General features: G+C 30.4%; 1 protein-coding gene across 1 annotated transcript; it reads right to left on the bottom strand.

Moving 5' to 3' along the window:
• Positions 1-12,185: 12,185 nt before the first annotated feature.
• Positions 12,186-16,437, bottom strand: LOC107877245 (peroxidase 27). The gene is made up of 4 exons (XM_016723934.2): positions 15,371-16,437; positions 14,425-14,613; positions 13,586-13,751; positions 12,186-12,729 (listed from the first exon to the last, which is right to left on the bottom strand). Exons 1-4 carry the CDS (start codon positions 15,593-15,595, stop codon positions 12,323-12,325), a joined length of 987 nt encoding a protein of 328 aa, XP_016579420.2. The 5' UTR covers positions 15,596-16,437; the 3' UTR covers positions 12,186-12,322.
• Positions 16,438-19,022: the final 2,585 nt, after the last annotated feature.

Raw genomic sequence — 19,022 nt, 5'->3', positions numbered from 1 at the left:
TTAAGAAGTATATTAAAATAAGGTATCTTATATATATTAAAGTCATTTTTATCTCTACTTTCCTTCATTGTTTTTATCCCTTTTTAATCATATTATGAAAAATAGGAGACGTATTTGTTTATTATTTAGGCAAAATGACCCTCTGGACCCTTGTACTATGTCAGTTTTGTAAGTTAGACACTTCTACTTACATGTTTGCCATCTGGACCCTTGAACCCATCAAAAAGCAATATTATGCACCCTTTGACCGTTGACCTTACCTATGTGGCAAGGTCATGGTGACTAGGACAAAGTGAGTGTAGCCACTCGCCTGGGGGTGCGAGTGGGGTCAATTTTTGGCCAATTTTACATTAAAATAATTAAAAAAATAAAAATAAATATTAAAATTTTAAAAAAAAGGTCCTTTTTTTCCTCCATCTTTTTAAATTTTAAAATTTTAAAAATAATTTTAAAAATTTTAAAAAGGTCTTTTTTTTCCTCCATCTTTTTAATTTAAAAATATTTTTAAAAATATTTTTAAAAATTTTAAAAAAATAAAAATATATTTTTCCCTCCCTAGCCCAGCCCGTCCCCACCCCCACACCCAACCTAGCCCCGTCCCACCCCCCTCCCCGCCCGTCCCTCCCACACCCTACCCAGCCCCATCCCCACCCTCCCACACCTTACCAACCCTGTCCAGCCCCTCCCCACCACACCCCCAGCCCTCATACCCCTCCCAGCCCTAGCCCCACCCTACCCCAGCCTTTTCCAGCCCCCACACCCCACCCCAACACTCTTCTAGCCTTCCTCCCCCACACATATGTTCACTTTTTATTTTTTATTTTAATTTTTATCTCAATTCAATTCTTTTTATTTTTTAATTAAAATTTAAATTTGAAATCTTTTTATTTTTTGGGGGATTAAAATTTAAATTTAAATTGAAAGTGAGTGATAGTGAATATTGAAAAAAATTAGTGAATTTCACTTGAAAAAAATTAAACTTTTTGTGATTTGTTAAAAATATTCAAATTTAAAAATAAAAAATTTATCATGTTTGTATATATGAATTTGTAGTTAAAAATTTAAATTAGTTGGAGAAGAATTTTAATTATTTGGAATGGATTTGATGTTTAATTTGTGAGAAACAATAAAAACATGATTATTCAAATTTTTCTAAAATTTATAAATTTTTCTTATTTAATTAAATTAATTTTAATATTTAATTTGTTATGTAGCATTTTAAAAATGACTTGGAATTTAATGTAATATTTTTTTAAAATGACGTGGCAGACGTGGCAGGCGTGACAGGAGTGGCAGCTAACATGGCAGCTGACGTGGGGGAGAGTGTGTTACACTCACCAAACAAGGGTTTAAAATATTATTTTTTAGTGGGTTCAGGGGTCCATATGACAAAAATGTAAGTAGAAGTGTCCAACTTACAAAACCGACATAGTACAGGGGTCCAGAAGGTCATTTTGCCTATTATTTATGAGAAAAATTTCAATGCTCTAATTTATGTAAAAAAAAAAAAAAAGTCATTTAAGAACCAATAATAATACCAATAGTTGAGAAAAGTTGGCGATCTTAGAATTTTTTTTATTTTGTTTTAATAAAAGTAATTAAGAGAGGACAGTGGTGACTATTTTTCCACTCAACTATATTTTCTAAAGAAGCCGGCAACCAACACTTTTTTTCGGCAACGTAAACTAAGGCGACAATTGTTATTCTCCTTTTCAATATCTCTTTGCATGCTAAAGAATTGTAATTGTCCTTTTTTTTTTATTTTAGTAGAATTTATGAATGATAGGCTTTATATTACTTACTAGATGTAGAAGCCCGCGCTAGCGTGGGCCCAATAATTGTAACATAGCTATACTTTATAACTGTTAGTTATAGCTTCACAGTTGATAATCCAGAGCCGTTGAGTCAAGATTTTATATTTTTCTTAATCAATTATCCCAATGTAGAGATTAAATGATAATATGAACAATCATTGTAACATGAATGGTAAGTTATCATGTAGGTAATCACTGATAGTTGAAAATATTCAGACTTGAATGGAAAGAAATATCAAATTACCCTGTGGACAACAACTGATAGCAAATAACAACAAAAACATATGCAAGGTATTAGAGCAATACTATCTTCAAAGTTGTTGGTCTACATTAATATTCTTCACCATCTTTTTCATCATCAACTCCTTTAGCACCAACTTGCTCGTAGTCTTTTTCAAGTGCAAGTAAATCTTTAAGCGCTTCAGAAAAATCTACCTCTTCCATGCCTTCTCCAGCATCCAGTGAACGAATGCCTTTTGAAGCCAGTTGGGCATTTGTTCAAATTCCAAAATCAAAAAAATAAAATCACAAGGTTGCATCCACATTAAAAAGTTTTCTGTACTCTGTTCAGATACAAGTAGCTCACGCTTGTTATTGGTGCAAAATCTTTACCAGTCAACAAATTGAACCGTCCTCTACGTCAATACGCCATATATTTTCGATGCGTTGGGTCACATTTAGCCATCATACTTGAGTGCTCAAAAACTACATTAGTTATCTCAGGTACAGATAATTGCTCATGGTATGCGTTTTCAGCTGAGATGACAAGGGCATATGATGAAAGCATAATGGCTTCATAGTAAAAATCACAATCATATCAGTGTGTTCTAAAAGGGAATGAGTTGAAAGAACACTGTTATAAGGTTCTGCAACAGTAATGGATACCTGAAATTAAACAGACAAAAATAATCTTTCTGTTACAAATAAGAGATGCATAGTTATATATGGTATGCACCTGGGGAGAAGAGTAGATAGTAAACACAATGTTGGACTTTTTACCATAATCAACAGATAAGCATTCGAGCAACAATGAACGCAATCCAGAACCAGTACCACCGCCAATAGCATTAAAGACCAAGAATCCTTGCAAAGCAGTGCAGTTATCAGCTAATTTTCTAATGCGATCAAGGCAAAGATAGACAATCTCTTTGCTAACATTATAATGACCTTTGGCAAAATTATTAGCAGCATCTTTCTTTCTAGAAATGAGTTGTTTAGGATAGAAAAGCCGATGATAGGCGGCATTTCTAACTTCATCAATAACAGTTGGTTTAAGATCAATAAATATAGTTGTTGGTACATGCTTTCCAGCACCATTTTCGACATATATGGTGTATTCCAAGGTCGTAAATGATTCATGATCGTGAATGGGGAGGTAAAACTGAGGTGGCGGACTTTCTATATATATCCAAAGTTCAATATAATTCACATGTCACGCGAACATACTGAACAATAGCTCCTAAAAATCTCTCAACATCTTTAATTTTAACATTCTACATAACATGTTTATGATTACAAAATTAAAGGGCATTTTGGTATGTTCATATATCTTTAGTTTAAGATTTTCAAATTCAAAAGCTCCTTTACTTTCTTAAAATTTCATATCATGTAGCATGCTAACATTACCAAAGCTCATTTTGAACCTCCTCTATTGTTGATCTTCGCGGAGAAGTTGTATTACTAATAGCAACTCCCATGGAATCAGCCTCAAAATCGATTATAGGATCAGATTCCGCACCACATCCATGTATGCGCACCTTAAAACCTGAAGGATCTTGCCCACCATCAATACAAGCCTTGATCAAATTCCTTAGACAAAACAATACTTAGAAGTCATGCAAGAGCTGAAACACCAACAAGTAGTAACAATTGATATTAGCACATAGACAAAACAAGAGGTATACCTCTTTCATGGATATGATAAGAACTTGCATAAAAAATATCTCTGGGTGAGAGGTTAGACATATTTCTCTATTTTCGATCAACTTGTACTACAAAATAACAAAACAATAGTATCAGGTAGCGAAACAACTTCCAGAAAGCCACATAATAGATATTAAAGACTAATTTTGGGGGAGCAACAGTGTTAAAACTAAAGTTATTTTTATCCCAGTTAGATCAGATATATAAAGCTTCAGAGTTGTCTAAGCTAAAAAAATTAAGGTCGCCTGGTACTTAACATTTAATCTGACGTTCCTATATGTTGAGACTTTGTTTAAACAATGGAAACATACCAAGTGTTAGCTAATATGAGGGATATGAAAAAGGTAGGATATATGCAGACCTTACCTGTGTAGTAGAAAGCTTGTTTCCTTAGTTTTTCTGTATCAATCTACTTTTCTACGACACTGAAATACAGGAAAAGTTTTCAAAAAGCAAGAATTGAAGTAATTACAGTAACATGCAATACTGATCAATGGGAAAAAGTAAATTCATCATAGGTTTATCAAGATATTCCTATAACATAGATAAAGAGATGCAGTTGGTAAAAGAGTACTATGTTGGTTTCGTCAACCACATAACTATCTGATCATTATACACATAATGTATAATTTGTAGGAGCATGAGTTTCTAGCCTTCCTTATACACACAGTAATATGAAGAATTGGTGCTCCATAGAGAAGATTCAACTGCAAACCTCACACATCATTCGCTAATCTGAAGGTTGAAGAAACATATGCTCTTTCTTTTCAATGTGTTTGTTGTAAGAAAAAGAAAAAGACACCACTTAACTGATATTTACTAATGATTCTAGTGGTATAGACATACATTTTGCGTAAAAAAATGTCCAAAATCTTGAATGGTTGTAGTTGTGCTTAAGCAATTCTTATTTTGAAACTAAATCATTGATGTGAATAGATTATCAATTACCACCGAAATATAGTGAATCACATCAAAATAACATGTTGTTAATCTTACGGAACTTCCCAGATAGCTATAAAAGCCATCAACCAAGTGATATGTTCGACAAAACTCATGTTTTTATCTAAGAAATAAGAATCAAGAAAACATTCAGAAAGTTCAGCAATAAAAAATAATCAGAGATTACGATTCATTGTGATTAATTTAATCTGCTTGAATTGCTTCGCATATGCAAATTGATTTTCTAGTGAAGTCGACTATTTGTCCCCTTTGCCAAAAGTTAATAACCTGCAAACCGAACAAAAATGAAAAACATGACTAAGGTAAATTAGTAAGTAGTACGAATATCTTTGTTAAAAAAAAATAAAGATTAAGCAGCAATTAACATTCAATTAGCTAAAGAAAATTTATTAAACTACCATACCCTAAAAATAAAAAAGGAAAAAAGTAGATAACAGATTCTATAACAACAAAAATACAAAATTCATAGAACAAAAATATCAAGGTAACAATCAAGTTAAGAATCAAGTAACTGTAAGAAGAAATTGAGAACAATACAATTGCAAACAGAGAAAGAGACGATGGGCAAAGTGGACATATATGTCAAAACTTGTTGGTAACAATGACAAGCACCGCTTCATGTGCGTTCTTATCTCAAGCAACATAGTCGGCAAATGTTAAGACACGTGTAAACTTGTACAAATGTCATCTAATAGTTAAGAATACAGTAGTTAGTGAAAGAACTGAAATACCCCTTACCACTAAGCTGGCAGGACGACCATGAGGTGATAATTAATTGCATTTTAAATATTTTTTAGATATTTTAAGTTGTTAGCTATTGTAATTTGTAATAGTTTTTTGACATTGTAATTTACTATTTTAAGTTGTTAGCCATTATAATTTATAGCTCTCTTTGTCCAAAGTTTTGTAGCATTGATAGTCTATTATATGTTTAGAATAATTGTCACACCCCCTTTTCGCTCGAAGGCCGATGTCAGAGGGTTTTTCCAATTAAAGTGACAGTTTTGAATAGGGATTATTTTAGTTATAGATTCGCCACTTGGAATTGAGTTATGGTGTTCCAAGTCACCTTATTAAATCCCTAATCAAAAGAAAATGACTCTTATTATGGTCTGCAAAAACAAAAAATCGGGTAAGGAATTTTGTTGACCGAGAATCCCGTGGTTCTAGCACAGTCGCTTGAATCCCGTGGTTCTAGCACGGTCGCTTTTATTGACTTATCTTGACTAAAACTATTTTGAAAAATTATGTTAAGGCCTAAGTTCGCTCATTTTTATTATGTTGAAAACTTGTCTATTATCTTATATTAAATAAATCAGTGAAAGTTAATTTTTAGAAAAATATTTACCAAGGGGCATTATTGCATCCTTGAATTTTAAATGTCTCAAAAAGATACGTAAGCAACATTCTTAATTTGAAAGAAATTTTAAACGTGCCTAAGACTTATCTAGTATTAAAAGACATTTGTTTCGTCTCTTGAAAATTCGAGATCATTTTCCTATCCATATTATTACTCTTTCGCTCTCTCTTTTAAATAAATAAATAAATCAACTAATCTTTAATTTTGGCAGAGGCTTTGATTTCTATCTAATAGAGACTTATAAGGATTAAATAAGGAGATTCAATTCTTAATTAACCATCTAATTGGAAAGGAATTATACACAACGAGATTAGAAAATAATTAATTTTATTTAATACACGGAGCATCTTGAACATCCAAATTCCTGATAAATAATAAAAGAAAAAAAAATCAATTGATAAAATATTGTTACTAACAAGCATAAATAAAATATGTTGAACTCTTTTTGAAATTCCAACTCAGTTATTTCTTTTTAGTACATAAACAAAAGAAAATTCACTAACCAAACCCAACATTTCTAATATTTCCAACCACCTTTTTAGTTCTCTCAGTTTTTTCGTTTTTGTGTGCAAAATATATATATAGAAATGTTGTGCATGCATATGCATGTGCATGTTATTCTTTTTCCATCCCTTTTTTTTTTTTCAATTTTTTTGCATGCATGCATGGTTCACATACTATGATTATTATAACTATGCCTTAATTACACATAAACTAAATGTAACTTTACAATTTTTTAACATTAGTAACTTTTAAAATATATCATCCAAAATCCAAAACCAACCTAACCCATATTATTTCAAGCCAATAAACGATTCATGAACAAAGACATAAAGTGCAAATTATATAAAATAACAAATTACACATGCTAAATAATATAACAATTCGTTGTAACGACTTCATTCATGCTTTGATTCACAACAAAATTAATAAAAATAAATAGTTTAAGATGGGATAAAAATCTGTAAGATAAATTAGACCAAGTATCGAAACAAGAATGTCGTCACTGATAACTCGAACGGAAATCCAAACACCTAACCCTAACTCTTTTCCTTTCTTTTCCTTCTAATCTCTTTCTTCTTTCTGTTATTTGTTTTCCTTCCTTGACTTTTTCTTTTTTTTCTTCAAAATGTTGTTTTTAACTCCAACTTTCCTTTTTCCTCTTTTTGATTGTTGTCCGTCTCTCCTCCTTTTCTCCTTGCACTTTTTTTAAAAAAAAAAGTTATTTGGTCTCCAGTGTTTTCTTTTTTTTTAGTTTTGTATCCCAGGAATAGTCCGTGTGTTTTTGTGTAATATATAGGGTGTAGGGGTTGAGAAGTTGAGGGAGTTGGAAGGAAAATTAGGGGGTGGTTGGGGTAGGTTAGGATAGGATAATATTTTAATTTTTTTCTAAATAATAATAATAATAAATTAATAAAATAATAATAATAACAATAAAATATAATAATAACTAATTAATTTTTAATAAAATACAATAAAAGTTTAAAAATAGCCAAAAATAAATATAATTAAGATAGTACTAAAACTACTAACTTATTTATTTTAAAAGAAACATATTTTATTTATTAATTTTTGTATTATTTTTTTAAAAATTAGAATAAAATAAAATAATATCCTAAAATTAACTTCATTTAGATATTTACCTTTTAACGAAAAATTTATTAAAATAAAATAAGAATTTAAATAATATTATATCAAATATAAATATTTAATATTGAAAAATATATATATTAAACTCGGGAGGGTCAAAATCACGTGTCTACAATAATTTAAGTTTTTAATTACTGAAATTTATAATACTTTTTCTTCTATTTCAGTTTAAGTGGCACTGATATAATTTCGAAAGTCAATCAAATATCACGATTAAAGTTCCAAAGTAGACATGTCTTAAATGACTCATAATAACTTATTAGAAGTGATACAATAAAATTACTATAAAAAATAGTTGTGAAAAAAATTAAGCGGGCCTCATATAAGTGTCAAGTTAATTTAAAACATCAATAATTAATTTATATTTTTTTTAATTTTATTTTTTATTAAATATTTTTTTAATATTTAGATGTCTCATAATAATTAATTAGGGATTAAATAGTAAAATTACGGTTGAAACAACTGAAGCAAACATGTCATAAATGTCTATTTTACTTTTTATTTTTATCAAATATTATTAATTTTTTAATACGTAAATGGCATATAATAATCAATTAGGAAATAACTTATTAGAAGTAGTATAACAAAATTAATATAAAAAACAGTTGTGAAAAAAATTTAGACAGGTCTTATATAAGTTGTCAAGTTAATTTAAAACTTCAATAGTTTGTTTATCATTTTTTATTTATTTTATCTTTTTTATTAAATATTATTAATTTTTTTAATACTTAAATGACTTATAGTAATTGATTAGGGATGAAATAATAAAATTACGGTTGAAGCAACTGAAGCAGACATGTCATAAATATGTATTTTATTTTTTGTTAAATATTATTAATTTTTAATACTTAAATGACATATAATAATTAATTAGGGGTGATATAGTAAAATCACGGATTAATACTTAAATGACCTATAGTAATTAATTAGAGATGAAATAGTAAAATTGCGGTTGAAGCAGCTGAAGCAGACATGTCATAAATGTCTATTTTATATTTTTCTTAAATATTATTAATTTTTTAATACCTAAATGACATATAATAATTAATTAGGGATGATATGGTAAAATTACGGAGAAAGCATGCATCTATATATTAGAATGTGGTTTAAATATTTTCAAAGTTGGACTACTGTAGGAAATTCAAGAATGCAATTTTGTCCTCAAGTAGATTATTTCTTGACCCATTAAGTCCTTCATTAATTATCACTATTAAATTTTTATTTATTTACTTATAACAAAAAAAGGATTAATATATTATCAATTGATAATTCTAGTGAATTATATCTTCCTATTTGAAGTCAAAAGAGACCAATTAAGATTGTTCGTGTTAATGTTGGAATTTTTGTATTTAAAATTGTTTCACAATCTGTAATTAGGGATCTATATTAATTTAAATAGAATAAATTTTTGGGATTATAATAAATTAGCATAATATAGTTAACTGGTGTATTTTATTATTATTATTATTATTATTATTATTATTATTATTATTATTATTTATCATTAGTAAAGTTTATTTATTATTTTTTTTAAATTATTATTTTTTAAAATAAATAAATAAATAAATTTTACTCAATTTTTTTTTTGTTAAAGTTAAAATAGCATTTAGAATAAATAAAAATTATTAAGAATTTTTACAAATAAGGTAAATTGATATTTTAGCATTAAATAAATTTTAGATATTTTTTAAATATTTGTCTCAATTAAGAATGTGGCACACGCATCTTTCTGAGACATTTAAAATTCAAGGATGCAACAATGCACCTTGGTAAATATTTTTTAAAATTAACTTTCACCAATATAATACACGAGTTATAGACAACTATTAGACATTAAAAAATGAGCAAATTAGGCTTTAACATAATTATCAAAATAATTTAAGTCAGGATAAGTCAATAAAAACGATCGTGCTAGAACCGCGGGACTCGAGGGTTGCCTCACACCTTCCCCTCGGTCAACAGAATTCCTTACCCGATCATCTGTTTTCACAGACCAACAAAGAGTCATTTCCTTTTGATTAGGGATTCAAAAAGGTGACTTGCAACACCATAACTCAATTCTAAGTGGCGACTCTATAATTAAAATAATCCCTATTCAAAATCGTCACTTAAATTGAAAAAAAACCCTTCGACTCGAACCCTTCGGGTGAAAAAGAGGTGTGACGCCAAGAAAATCCGAATAGAGAATAGGATGTCTTCTGCTTCTCATTAAATACTTCCTTCTGCTTCTTTAGGTCACTTTTCTTCTTCAGATAGTCCACGGTCAATTGAAATGTCTCTTTTTTCCACGAATAACTCTCGAAGAAGCTCAAAAAATCAATCATCCGAATCAGTTTTGTGTCGACAACCTTCGTCGAATCTTTTACAAGCAACATGGTGTGCAAGAACCACAGTAAACAACACTTAAACTTCTGCTCCTCGTTCAGTTTATTCTCTCTGATCAAGTGTAACAAGTTAGACGCCGTAATATTTTTGTTTTTCGTCACCTTAAAGCAAAAATGCTCCCCCTTCTCTAACACCTTCTTAAATTTTGATTCACTGGGGTATGATGAGTAGTTCAACTTTGTGATCAAACAAAATTCATTTAAGCCAAAACAAGCATCTTATTGTTCACACAAAACCACATCTCATGACGCATCTTATTGTTCTTGACGTGTCGCAACAACAAATAATGGACCATCTGCCTATTGAATTTGAGATGTTCCGACAGGTTTCTCAGGTGTTCAAAACGGGACCGCTTGAATCCTTTCTTCAAGTCTTGGTCAATAAGAATTTGCTTAAATTCTTGATATGCAGCAATTCTTGATCTAACTGATATCTTCGTCGGGAAAGATCCAACCTCGCTCATAACAGTTCGAAGGTCATACCTCTCCACGTAAATGTACCTTGAACAAGATGACACGAACAAGGGATCATTATCCACACAAACACTATTTTTTTCACTTTCCCCACTCACTTCATTGTCACCACTAGCACTACATTCGACAACATCTTCACTAGAATCGACGTATCTACTTATCTCCTTTAACTCTGAATCTTATTCCGACTCCTCCTCTTCATATTTCCTCCTTTTATAGGGATTTTTAACTGCCTCATTTCTTCTTTTTCTACTGCTAGTAGCAGAATCATACGCGGTACCAGTTGTGTGTTTAACACCAATTCTTTTTTTACCCATTTTCAACAGAATCTACACCTACAAAATAAATCTATCATTATCAGCTCATAAACCACAAGTCTACTAACAGAAACAACTCAATGCTGAAATGAAAAAAATAAAATAACTAACAATTACCCCACCATTAAACAGTTCACTACACAAAAATACCATAATTGAACTAAAATCTATTGCCAAAAATCAAACTATTGCTACAAAACAAACTAATTAGCTATTAATATTTCAAGTTTCACTATTTCATCAATCGTATTTTATAAGAATTTCATAGTTCTAAAAATTAATTTCAATCTAGGGCATTCTTATTTCATAGACCACAAGTCGACAGACAAAAATAGGTCACTGTTTGAATCAAATTGTCAAAATAACTCTTAAAATAACAATTATCCCACCATTCAACACTTCATTGCTCAAAAAATACCAGAACTAAATCAAAACTCCTTAAAAAAATTTTAAAATTCAACATCGTGATCGACGGAAAAATCTGTCAAAATTGTCGAATCAAACCTCAACCATTGCTTCAGAATCAAACTAATTATCAATAAAATTCTCATATTTTAACTACTTAATCAACCACATTCGAAAAAAAAAAAATTCTGCATCACTACGAAACGATTAACAATAAAACCCATTTAAATGGATCTAAGAATAATCGAAACTTGATTTTAACTAACCTTACAAAGCAACAACGAGCCCTTAGCCGTTGGAGAAGAAGGAGAATCGAAAATGCAATTTGGGAACAAGTTCTTGGGAATAGCTGGAGTTGAGAAAATTGAAGAGGAGAGAGAGAAGGGGTTTTATTTAATATTGAAAGAAGTAAAAGGTGTTAGGTGTATTATATTTAATTCTCAAAGTTATAAAATGATGAAATAGTCCCTTGGCCCATGCGTGGACCCCACTTTTATAACTTTTTGCCACTTTTTAGACCCTAACCTTAAAAATTAAATTTAAAAAAAAAAATAAATGACTATTTGGCAAAATAATTTTGAAAAGTGACTTCTATGCCAATTCTTTCCTGGTTAATCTATCCTGAGTCGTAGCTCATGCCTTCAAAAGGTAACATATTATTTTTCCTTAAAAGAGGCATCTGAAGAATTCCATAAACTCGAAAAATCTTTATAAAAGAGATCAAGATATGATCGGACTCTTCTCAACAATCAAATATTCAAGAAGATTCACAAGATCCTCCTATCATGGTGTTAGACCCCTCCAACTATATGTTTGAAAATGAATCTAGAAGTGGTATGAATAAAGCGTGAGACATGTAAACCCATTGTCCTTAGAAATATTTAGCCAACACATTAAATAAAATACAACATCCATATATAATATCACCACAAAGTCAAAAAGCCACATGCAACTCATAAGGATTACATGTACATGAATATTATTACACAACATGATACAGTAGTACAAAAAAAAAAAAGAACTTGATACTTTTAATTAATTAACAAAATCACAATGTTTTCTAATTTCACCAGCATGGCCAGTCAATACACCAATCTTTCCCATTTTCACCATAGATTTGCCAAAATCTTTGAAGAAAGTTGATCCATGTGTAAGTGCTTGTTGTTTAACATAAGCTTTAGTCTCAATGTCATCAAGAAGTACAGCATCAGATTGTAAAAGACCTCTTCTTTTAGCTACAAGTGTGTAATATTTTTCATCAAATGTCTTGAAACTTCCTGGATCCATTTCTACAATTGTTGTCACATCAGTTGGGCTACATTTTTTCTTCAAATGGGCTATGTAGTTTGGGTCCATTGTTGGATCAGTATCACCTTGGCCTGTGAAATTGTACATTCTATCTGAGAAGGAAAAACAATGAGCTGTTCCAATGGTATGTCCACCTGACAACAGTGAAAATAAATTTAGAAAAGTTAATTTAAATAGTCTTCCGTTCAACCACTTAGATAAAGATAAATCACACAAGTATATAATATATGTGTAGTTCATGTATAATCATATATGCTGGCTAGAATTACCAAAAAAAAATATATACTGGCTAGAAAAAGTGAATGGTGAATCCGATAAAGATCCCGATAATTTATTGCATTATCAGGTTACCTTAGAGATAATTGGTAGTAACATGCAAAATAATATGAACTTACCTGATGCAACATATTGAAGTTATACTGATCGGGCAAAAATTCATTTGACTATGAGTGTATATAAGTTAAATTCAAAAATATGAATCACTTATAAGAGTAGTTTGTGCAATTTTTCTTTGTATGTACCAAGTGTACAAAGCTCATTCATGCTCCTACTTAGCTAGTGCATCTAACCAAGTCTGGTAAATTAAATATGTATGTTAATAGATATATATATATATGTATGTCAATAAATATATTTGTTGTACTATGGAAAGAAATTACTGAAATCTTCTGCTAGTATAAAATAGGGATGCGTCCCCCCACCCACCCAAAAGCAAATTATACTAAGAGGTAAAATTTGAGTAGTACCATGTTCAATTAAATGGGCGATTTTCTCTACGACTATACAACGACTTCATATTTTAAGAAGGAAAAAAAAAAAGACAAAGTTAGAGTTATGCGTCCCAAAAAGGTAGAAAAATACACTTTTTCCGTCTCAAAAAGTTAGAAAAAAAAATTAAAATAAATAAATAATATAAAAGGAGTTTCAGTTAAAATTTGATGATTGAGTCGCTCCTAAATCCTTATACTGTTAAAAACTAAAGTGAGTTACCTGATAGAACAGCAAGGTCTTTTGCATTCAAACCAAGAGAGGCAAATTGTTGTTTAAGAGAAGAGATGTTTGCAAAAGGAGGTGGTAAAAGGTTCAAAGCTTCATCCATGATTGACACTCTCCCATCTCTTCTTCCCAAGGGAACTTTCCAATGTGGTCCTTTAATCTGTATAAGCAAATAATATACATGACACAATTAACAATTCAAATCTAATGTAAAGTAATATAATTGATAATTGATAAGGGTGGTTTTAAAGTTTCAATAATAATAGTTTTAATTTGATGTATTCTCAGTGTAAACAATTTTTTTATATCATTAGGTCATCTAAATGATATTTACGAGTGATATATTATTGAAAAAAATGAAATCTCGGTGCACTAAAACATCGGTTATATATGTGCGGGTTTGGGAATAGATCGAACCACAAGGATTTATTTTATGCAGTCTTACCTTACATTATTAAAGAGGCTATTTCCTCCATTTGATCACTCATGACCTCCAGGTCACGTGACTGTAACTTTATCAGTTACTCCAAGGCTTCAAGGCTCACCTTCAAGTAATATATTACTAAAAATATGGAATTCCCAGTAGACATCTTACCGGAAATCCATTGAAATTTGACTCATTGACATTGGTAATGTCTCTGATATTTCTGGTCGTTTCATTCAAAAATTTCCATTTTTACTAGTAGCCTTCATTAAAATATGAGATTCAAAATGTTGAAAATAAGATTATTACAACAGTCAAAATAACTTTACAGTATAAAGATTATTTACACTGACCATATATATTAAAAAGTATATATGTTACTCTTGGTAATAATATGATGGGATCTTACCATAGAAACAACATCCCTAGCTACTAAAGCTAGGATATCAGCACAAGAGACCACACCAGGACACTTGTCTTCTAGTGCAGATTTTACACCATTAATCACTTGGAATCCCCTTAGAGATTGGTTTGGGAAGGCATCTCTCTCTGCTTGATTATTTTGGGTTGAATTTAGCAGTACAGAAGCATCACACCCCTGTGAAAAAAAAAAAAGAGGGAAAAAAAAAATTGTACATCAAGAAGATATTTTTCTTGAGTTTGAGTAAAAAAAAAAAAAAAAAAAAAAAAAAAAGAAGGGAACGCGTAGAAATTAAAGTGGTAAAAAAAATAAATGCAAGTGTAACTAACATTTTTTTTTTAAATTAAAACATAATAGAAATACACTACCTCCAATTTTAAATATTGATCCTTTTGGTAAATTGAATTTGTTTCAAAATATATATGATAGAAATCATTTTTTACTTTTTTCTAGATCTATCCTTGTTTCGATTAGTGGAGTACTAATTAACTGAGACGCTTGAAGAGATAAAGGGTAATTTAGACAAATATTTTTCGATTAAGGCTATTAAATATTTTTCTTAAAATATGTGTAAAAACATTTAAAGCCAAATTAATTGGACTGGTGGATGGATTCTAAATTTGAAATGTATGAATTCCCACAAAGCTAGGTACAACAACCTCAAGTTTATGAACAATAATATCCAAATCGGGTTATATGCACGGATTCTCGATAAAATATTACTAGATTCACGTGAACCCATAAATACTACACGCTCCTTAATCACAAACAAGTCAGAGTCAGCTAATATATGCACATGCATATCATATTCCTCCATAATGACCAAAACAGTAACCACATTAACAATGACAATTAACAACAATAGTAAACATATAGGAAAAACTTTATATGGAAATGCATATATATGTATATATACATATAAATGAAGACATACCCTAACAGCACAATCATGGAAATGCATCCTAAGCAAAGGGGCAGCTAGTGTTGGTGCCTTTGATATGAATTCAGCAGTTTTCTTTCTCACAATTGCCTCAACTTTAGGACATGTTTTTCTATAGAAGCCATTTTTCAAACCATGTGATGCATTACAAAGGTTAAATGCAAGAGGGACAAGTATCAATTGAAGAATGAACACGACAAAATGCCTTGGCAAAGCCATTTTGTATACAATTAGTTAGAAGTAAGGACAGGTTAGTGCATTAAAGTTCCCGCGCTATGCGTAAGGTCCGAGAAAAAGCCGAACCACGACAAAATAGTTAGAGGTATGAAAAGAAACCAAGAAAAGTTGATTGTTTTTTGTGTACTTTTTTCACAATGCACAAGATATGTGAAAAAGATTTGAGTATTTATAGTGAGATATAGAGGTCTTTAATTTGCATTTTACATGTCATGCATGGAGTTGGCTATGAATAATTTGCCAGTAATGATCTAAAAAGTGACAGAGATCATGTCACAAGTATGTTGACCTCCAATAACATGCCAACAAGTGCTACCTTTTCAGTTATAACCTTTCTTTAGGTTTTTCATCCGGTGTTGGTATCACATTGGACCCCGACCAATTCAGATCGCACATTGCAGGGCTCATTCTGGAGGTGGTGTTCCAAACAGAATTTTTTTCATACCCAAGACTCAAACCCCAATTCTCTGATTAAGGGTGGAGCAGTCTCACCACTGCACCACAACACATATTGATAGTTATAACCTTAATATAACATTGGCTGAGGCCTGATTTCAATTTTATAAATATTTTGTTTGGATTCTCTAAAATATTGTCGTACCCATGTTAGATTATTCTTCAGAGTTCCACTACTTTTGAAGGATCCAAACATAGCAGCAGTATTTTTGAAGAGTCCAATCGAATAACAGAGCTGAAGTTTAGAATGACAACTCCAATTGCCTAATAACTGAATTCTAAATTTCATATTTGTATATATTTAGTAAATTTCATAATATAAGTACAATATTTATGAAATAACTGTTGAGTTATTCGAATCACAATATTCTTTTTCATTCATGGACTGCGTATATTTTACCCTCTTCAAACCCTACTTGGTGGGAATTCACTGGATTTGTTGTTGTTGTAATAGCGCCTCTTAGGTAATGCAAAAAAGAAATTGTACAATGGTTACGAAAGGTTGACTTTTGCATGCTATTAGAGAAAACATGCTGGAACAGGATGTACATCAATAAAGGATTAATTTAATCAATAAAACCTGTATTTGTATTTGATATTCTAATTAGAATGTAATCAGAGACATCCTAGTTGTGATTTTCTAAGAGAGAATTTCTTTTACTAATTAACTAACCTAATGAAAAAGTTTTTTTTTTGGAAAAAAACTAATGGAATGAATTCCCTTTTTTTAATTGTGTGTTCGTGATTATTTGTGGTTATTATTATTTTCTTTTAATTTATTGTGCTTTGGTGTGTGTTACTTGAGCCAAGTATCTTTCAGATATTGCCTCTCAACCTCCACAAATACGAGATAGAAATAAGATTTACGTAGAATCTATCCTTTTCAGACTTTATTTATGAAACTTCACTGGATATTTTATTGTTGTTTTTTTTTGTTGTTCGTGTGTTTCTCCACGTCTGAGTATTAATTAGTGCCTCAAGCATGGTTTAGATTGGAGATATAATAATAATGTTTTCAATTCTAAATTTACTTGATGCATGTGTCTGAACATGCAAGAGTTTATGTATTTATTCATCGTGCCTAAAGATGTATAGTTTGATGCTTTGAATTTTGATCCATCTGCCCTTAAGGTTTTATCTTTGTCTTTTTCTCTCCAAATTAATTTTCTAATTTTATAAAAATCAAAATAAAATTTATTTGACGTTACATCGAGCTGAATCTAATCATTAAGAATAGTGGAAATTATTAACGGGTTAAGTATCAAATTTGAAGTTGATTTGTATCAATTTTGAGTAAAAATGTGTAGGCAAAAATCTATATGCAAAATTTTAAAACATGATGAGTGGTGACCAGTTGAGATTCACAAACGGTTTCAACATTGCGTCACAATTTGGACTAATTAAAATTAGGTGTTGATCAAAACTTAAGAAGAGATAAATTTGTGTCCATCCATCTTAACATCTGACAATGAGTTAGTCTGTATTAATATCTAAATACAACATAAAGTCCAACATAAAATAAGTAATATATACAATGTTCCATTAGTTGTTTAAGAAGAAATAATTGAAAACCCACATGATGTGAAAAAACAATTTGACTCTAATTATGATATATTGCTATAATTTCAAAAACGTATAAAATATTGCTACGCTTTGGATTCTGCAGCAAATACACAATATACTCGCGTGTTGATACAGGATGTGCACACTCTAATACGTCTCTTTTGCACGTTTAAGCTAATACCATATGCGTCGATACAATTGATATCAACCCTCTCAATACATCATTTTCGTTGATATAATTGATACTCACCATACATGAGAAGTGTAGCTACATTTCATAAATATGCAAATTTCAACTATATTTCTTAATGTATAATAACATAAATACCAACTCTTTTGGAAGTAATTACACTACTCTCTCTCCCTATTAATATACATAGCATAACCGATATATTCATAGCATTCTGTGTATATGTTGGATTTTTGTAATATGTTTAGGGAGTTGGAATATTTTGTAATATTGAAAACATAAGTTGTGTATTTATATAATTTTTAGTTTCTTAGTTACACTCTAAACTATAGTACAACATGAAATTTTCTCAAAAATAATTCAGATGGGTATTGAGAGAACAGAATATTAACAACATGTGGATCTTACCAACATGGGTTGTGGTGCAGTGGATGGGGCTGCTCCACCCTTAATCAGAGGTCGAGGATTCGACCCTGGATATGGAGAAACTCTGTTGGGAGCGCTGTCACCTTAGTAGGCCCTGCAACGCACGATCCGAATTAGTCGGGGTTCCAATGCGGGCACTGAACACCGTATGGGAAACCCAGAAAAAAAAAAAAAAACATGTGGATCTTGGATATATGGGCCTATAAAGAGCTAATTCAAAAGGCAAAACTTAACGTATAGACACCTTAGACTCATCCTGACTAACTTCATGGTTTAAGTTTTACTACTTACATTTTATAGACATTAGTTAGTAACCAAATGTATTTAAGATTCATTTATACAATATAATCAATATTAATTTAAAAGAAAAGGTAGAGTAATTAATGCTCATTATTATCTCCAACTTCCCTCTAATATTCTCCTTCTATATAACAAAAATTGTTGGTGATTCTCCTTCCATAATTGACCCCTTTTTAGTACAAACATATAAAAAATGATTATACTGTTGGCACCTAATTTTTTGTCCTAGCTCCACTGTTGAATTTAATCTTGAGCTTCTTTGATTTTAATAAAATTACAACATTTATTTTATCTGGATAAAAACTTTTCAAAGTATATATCTAGATAATTTTTTCATTTTGAAATAACGATTATATATTCTCGTGTCAGTGTATATGAGATTGTATAATTTTGTCATTTAAATAATTATTTTTATGAAAAATTAAATTTTAATTAAGTATTATCTCGAAAGTTAATCCAAATAGGAAAAATTTT

This window comes from Capsicum annuum, chromosome 9 (assembly GCF_002878395.1).
Source record: "Capsicum annuum cultivar UCD-10X-F1 chromosome 9, UCD10Xv1.1, whole genome shotgun sequence".
Classification (NCBI taxonomy): Eukaryota; Viridiplantae; Streptophyta; class Magnoliopsida; order Solanales; family Solanaceae; genus Capsicum; species Capsicum annuum.
Note: the sequence above shows the minus strand (reverse complement) of the source record. Positions and strands in the feature narration are given on the sequence as shown.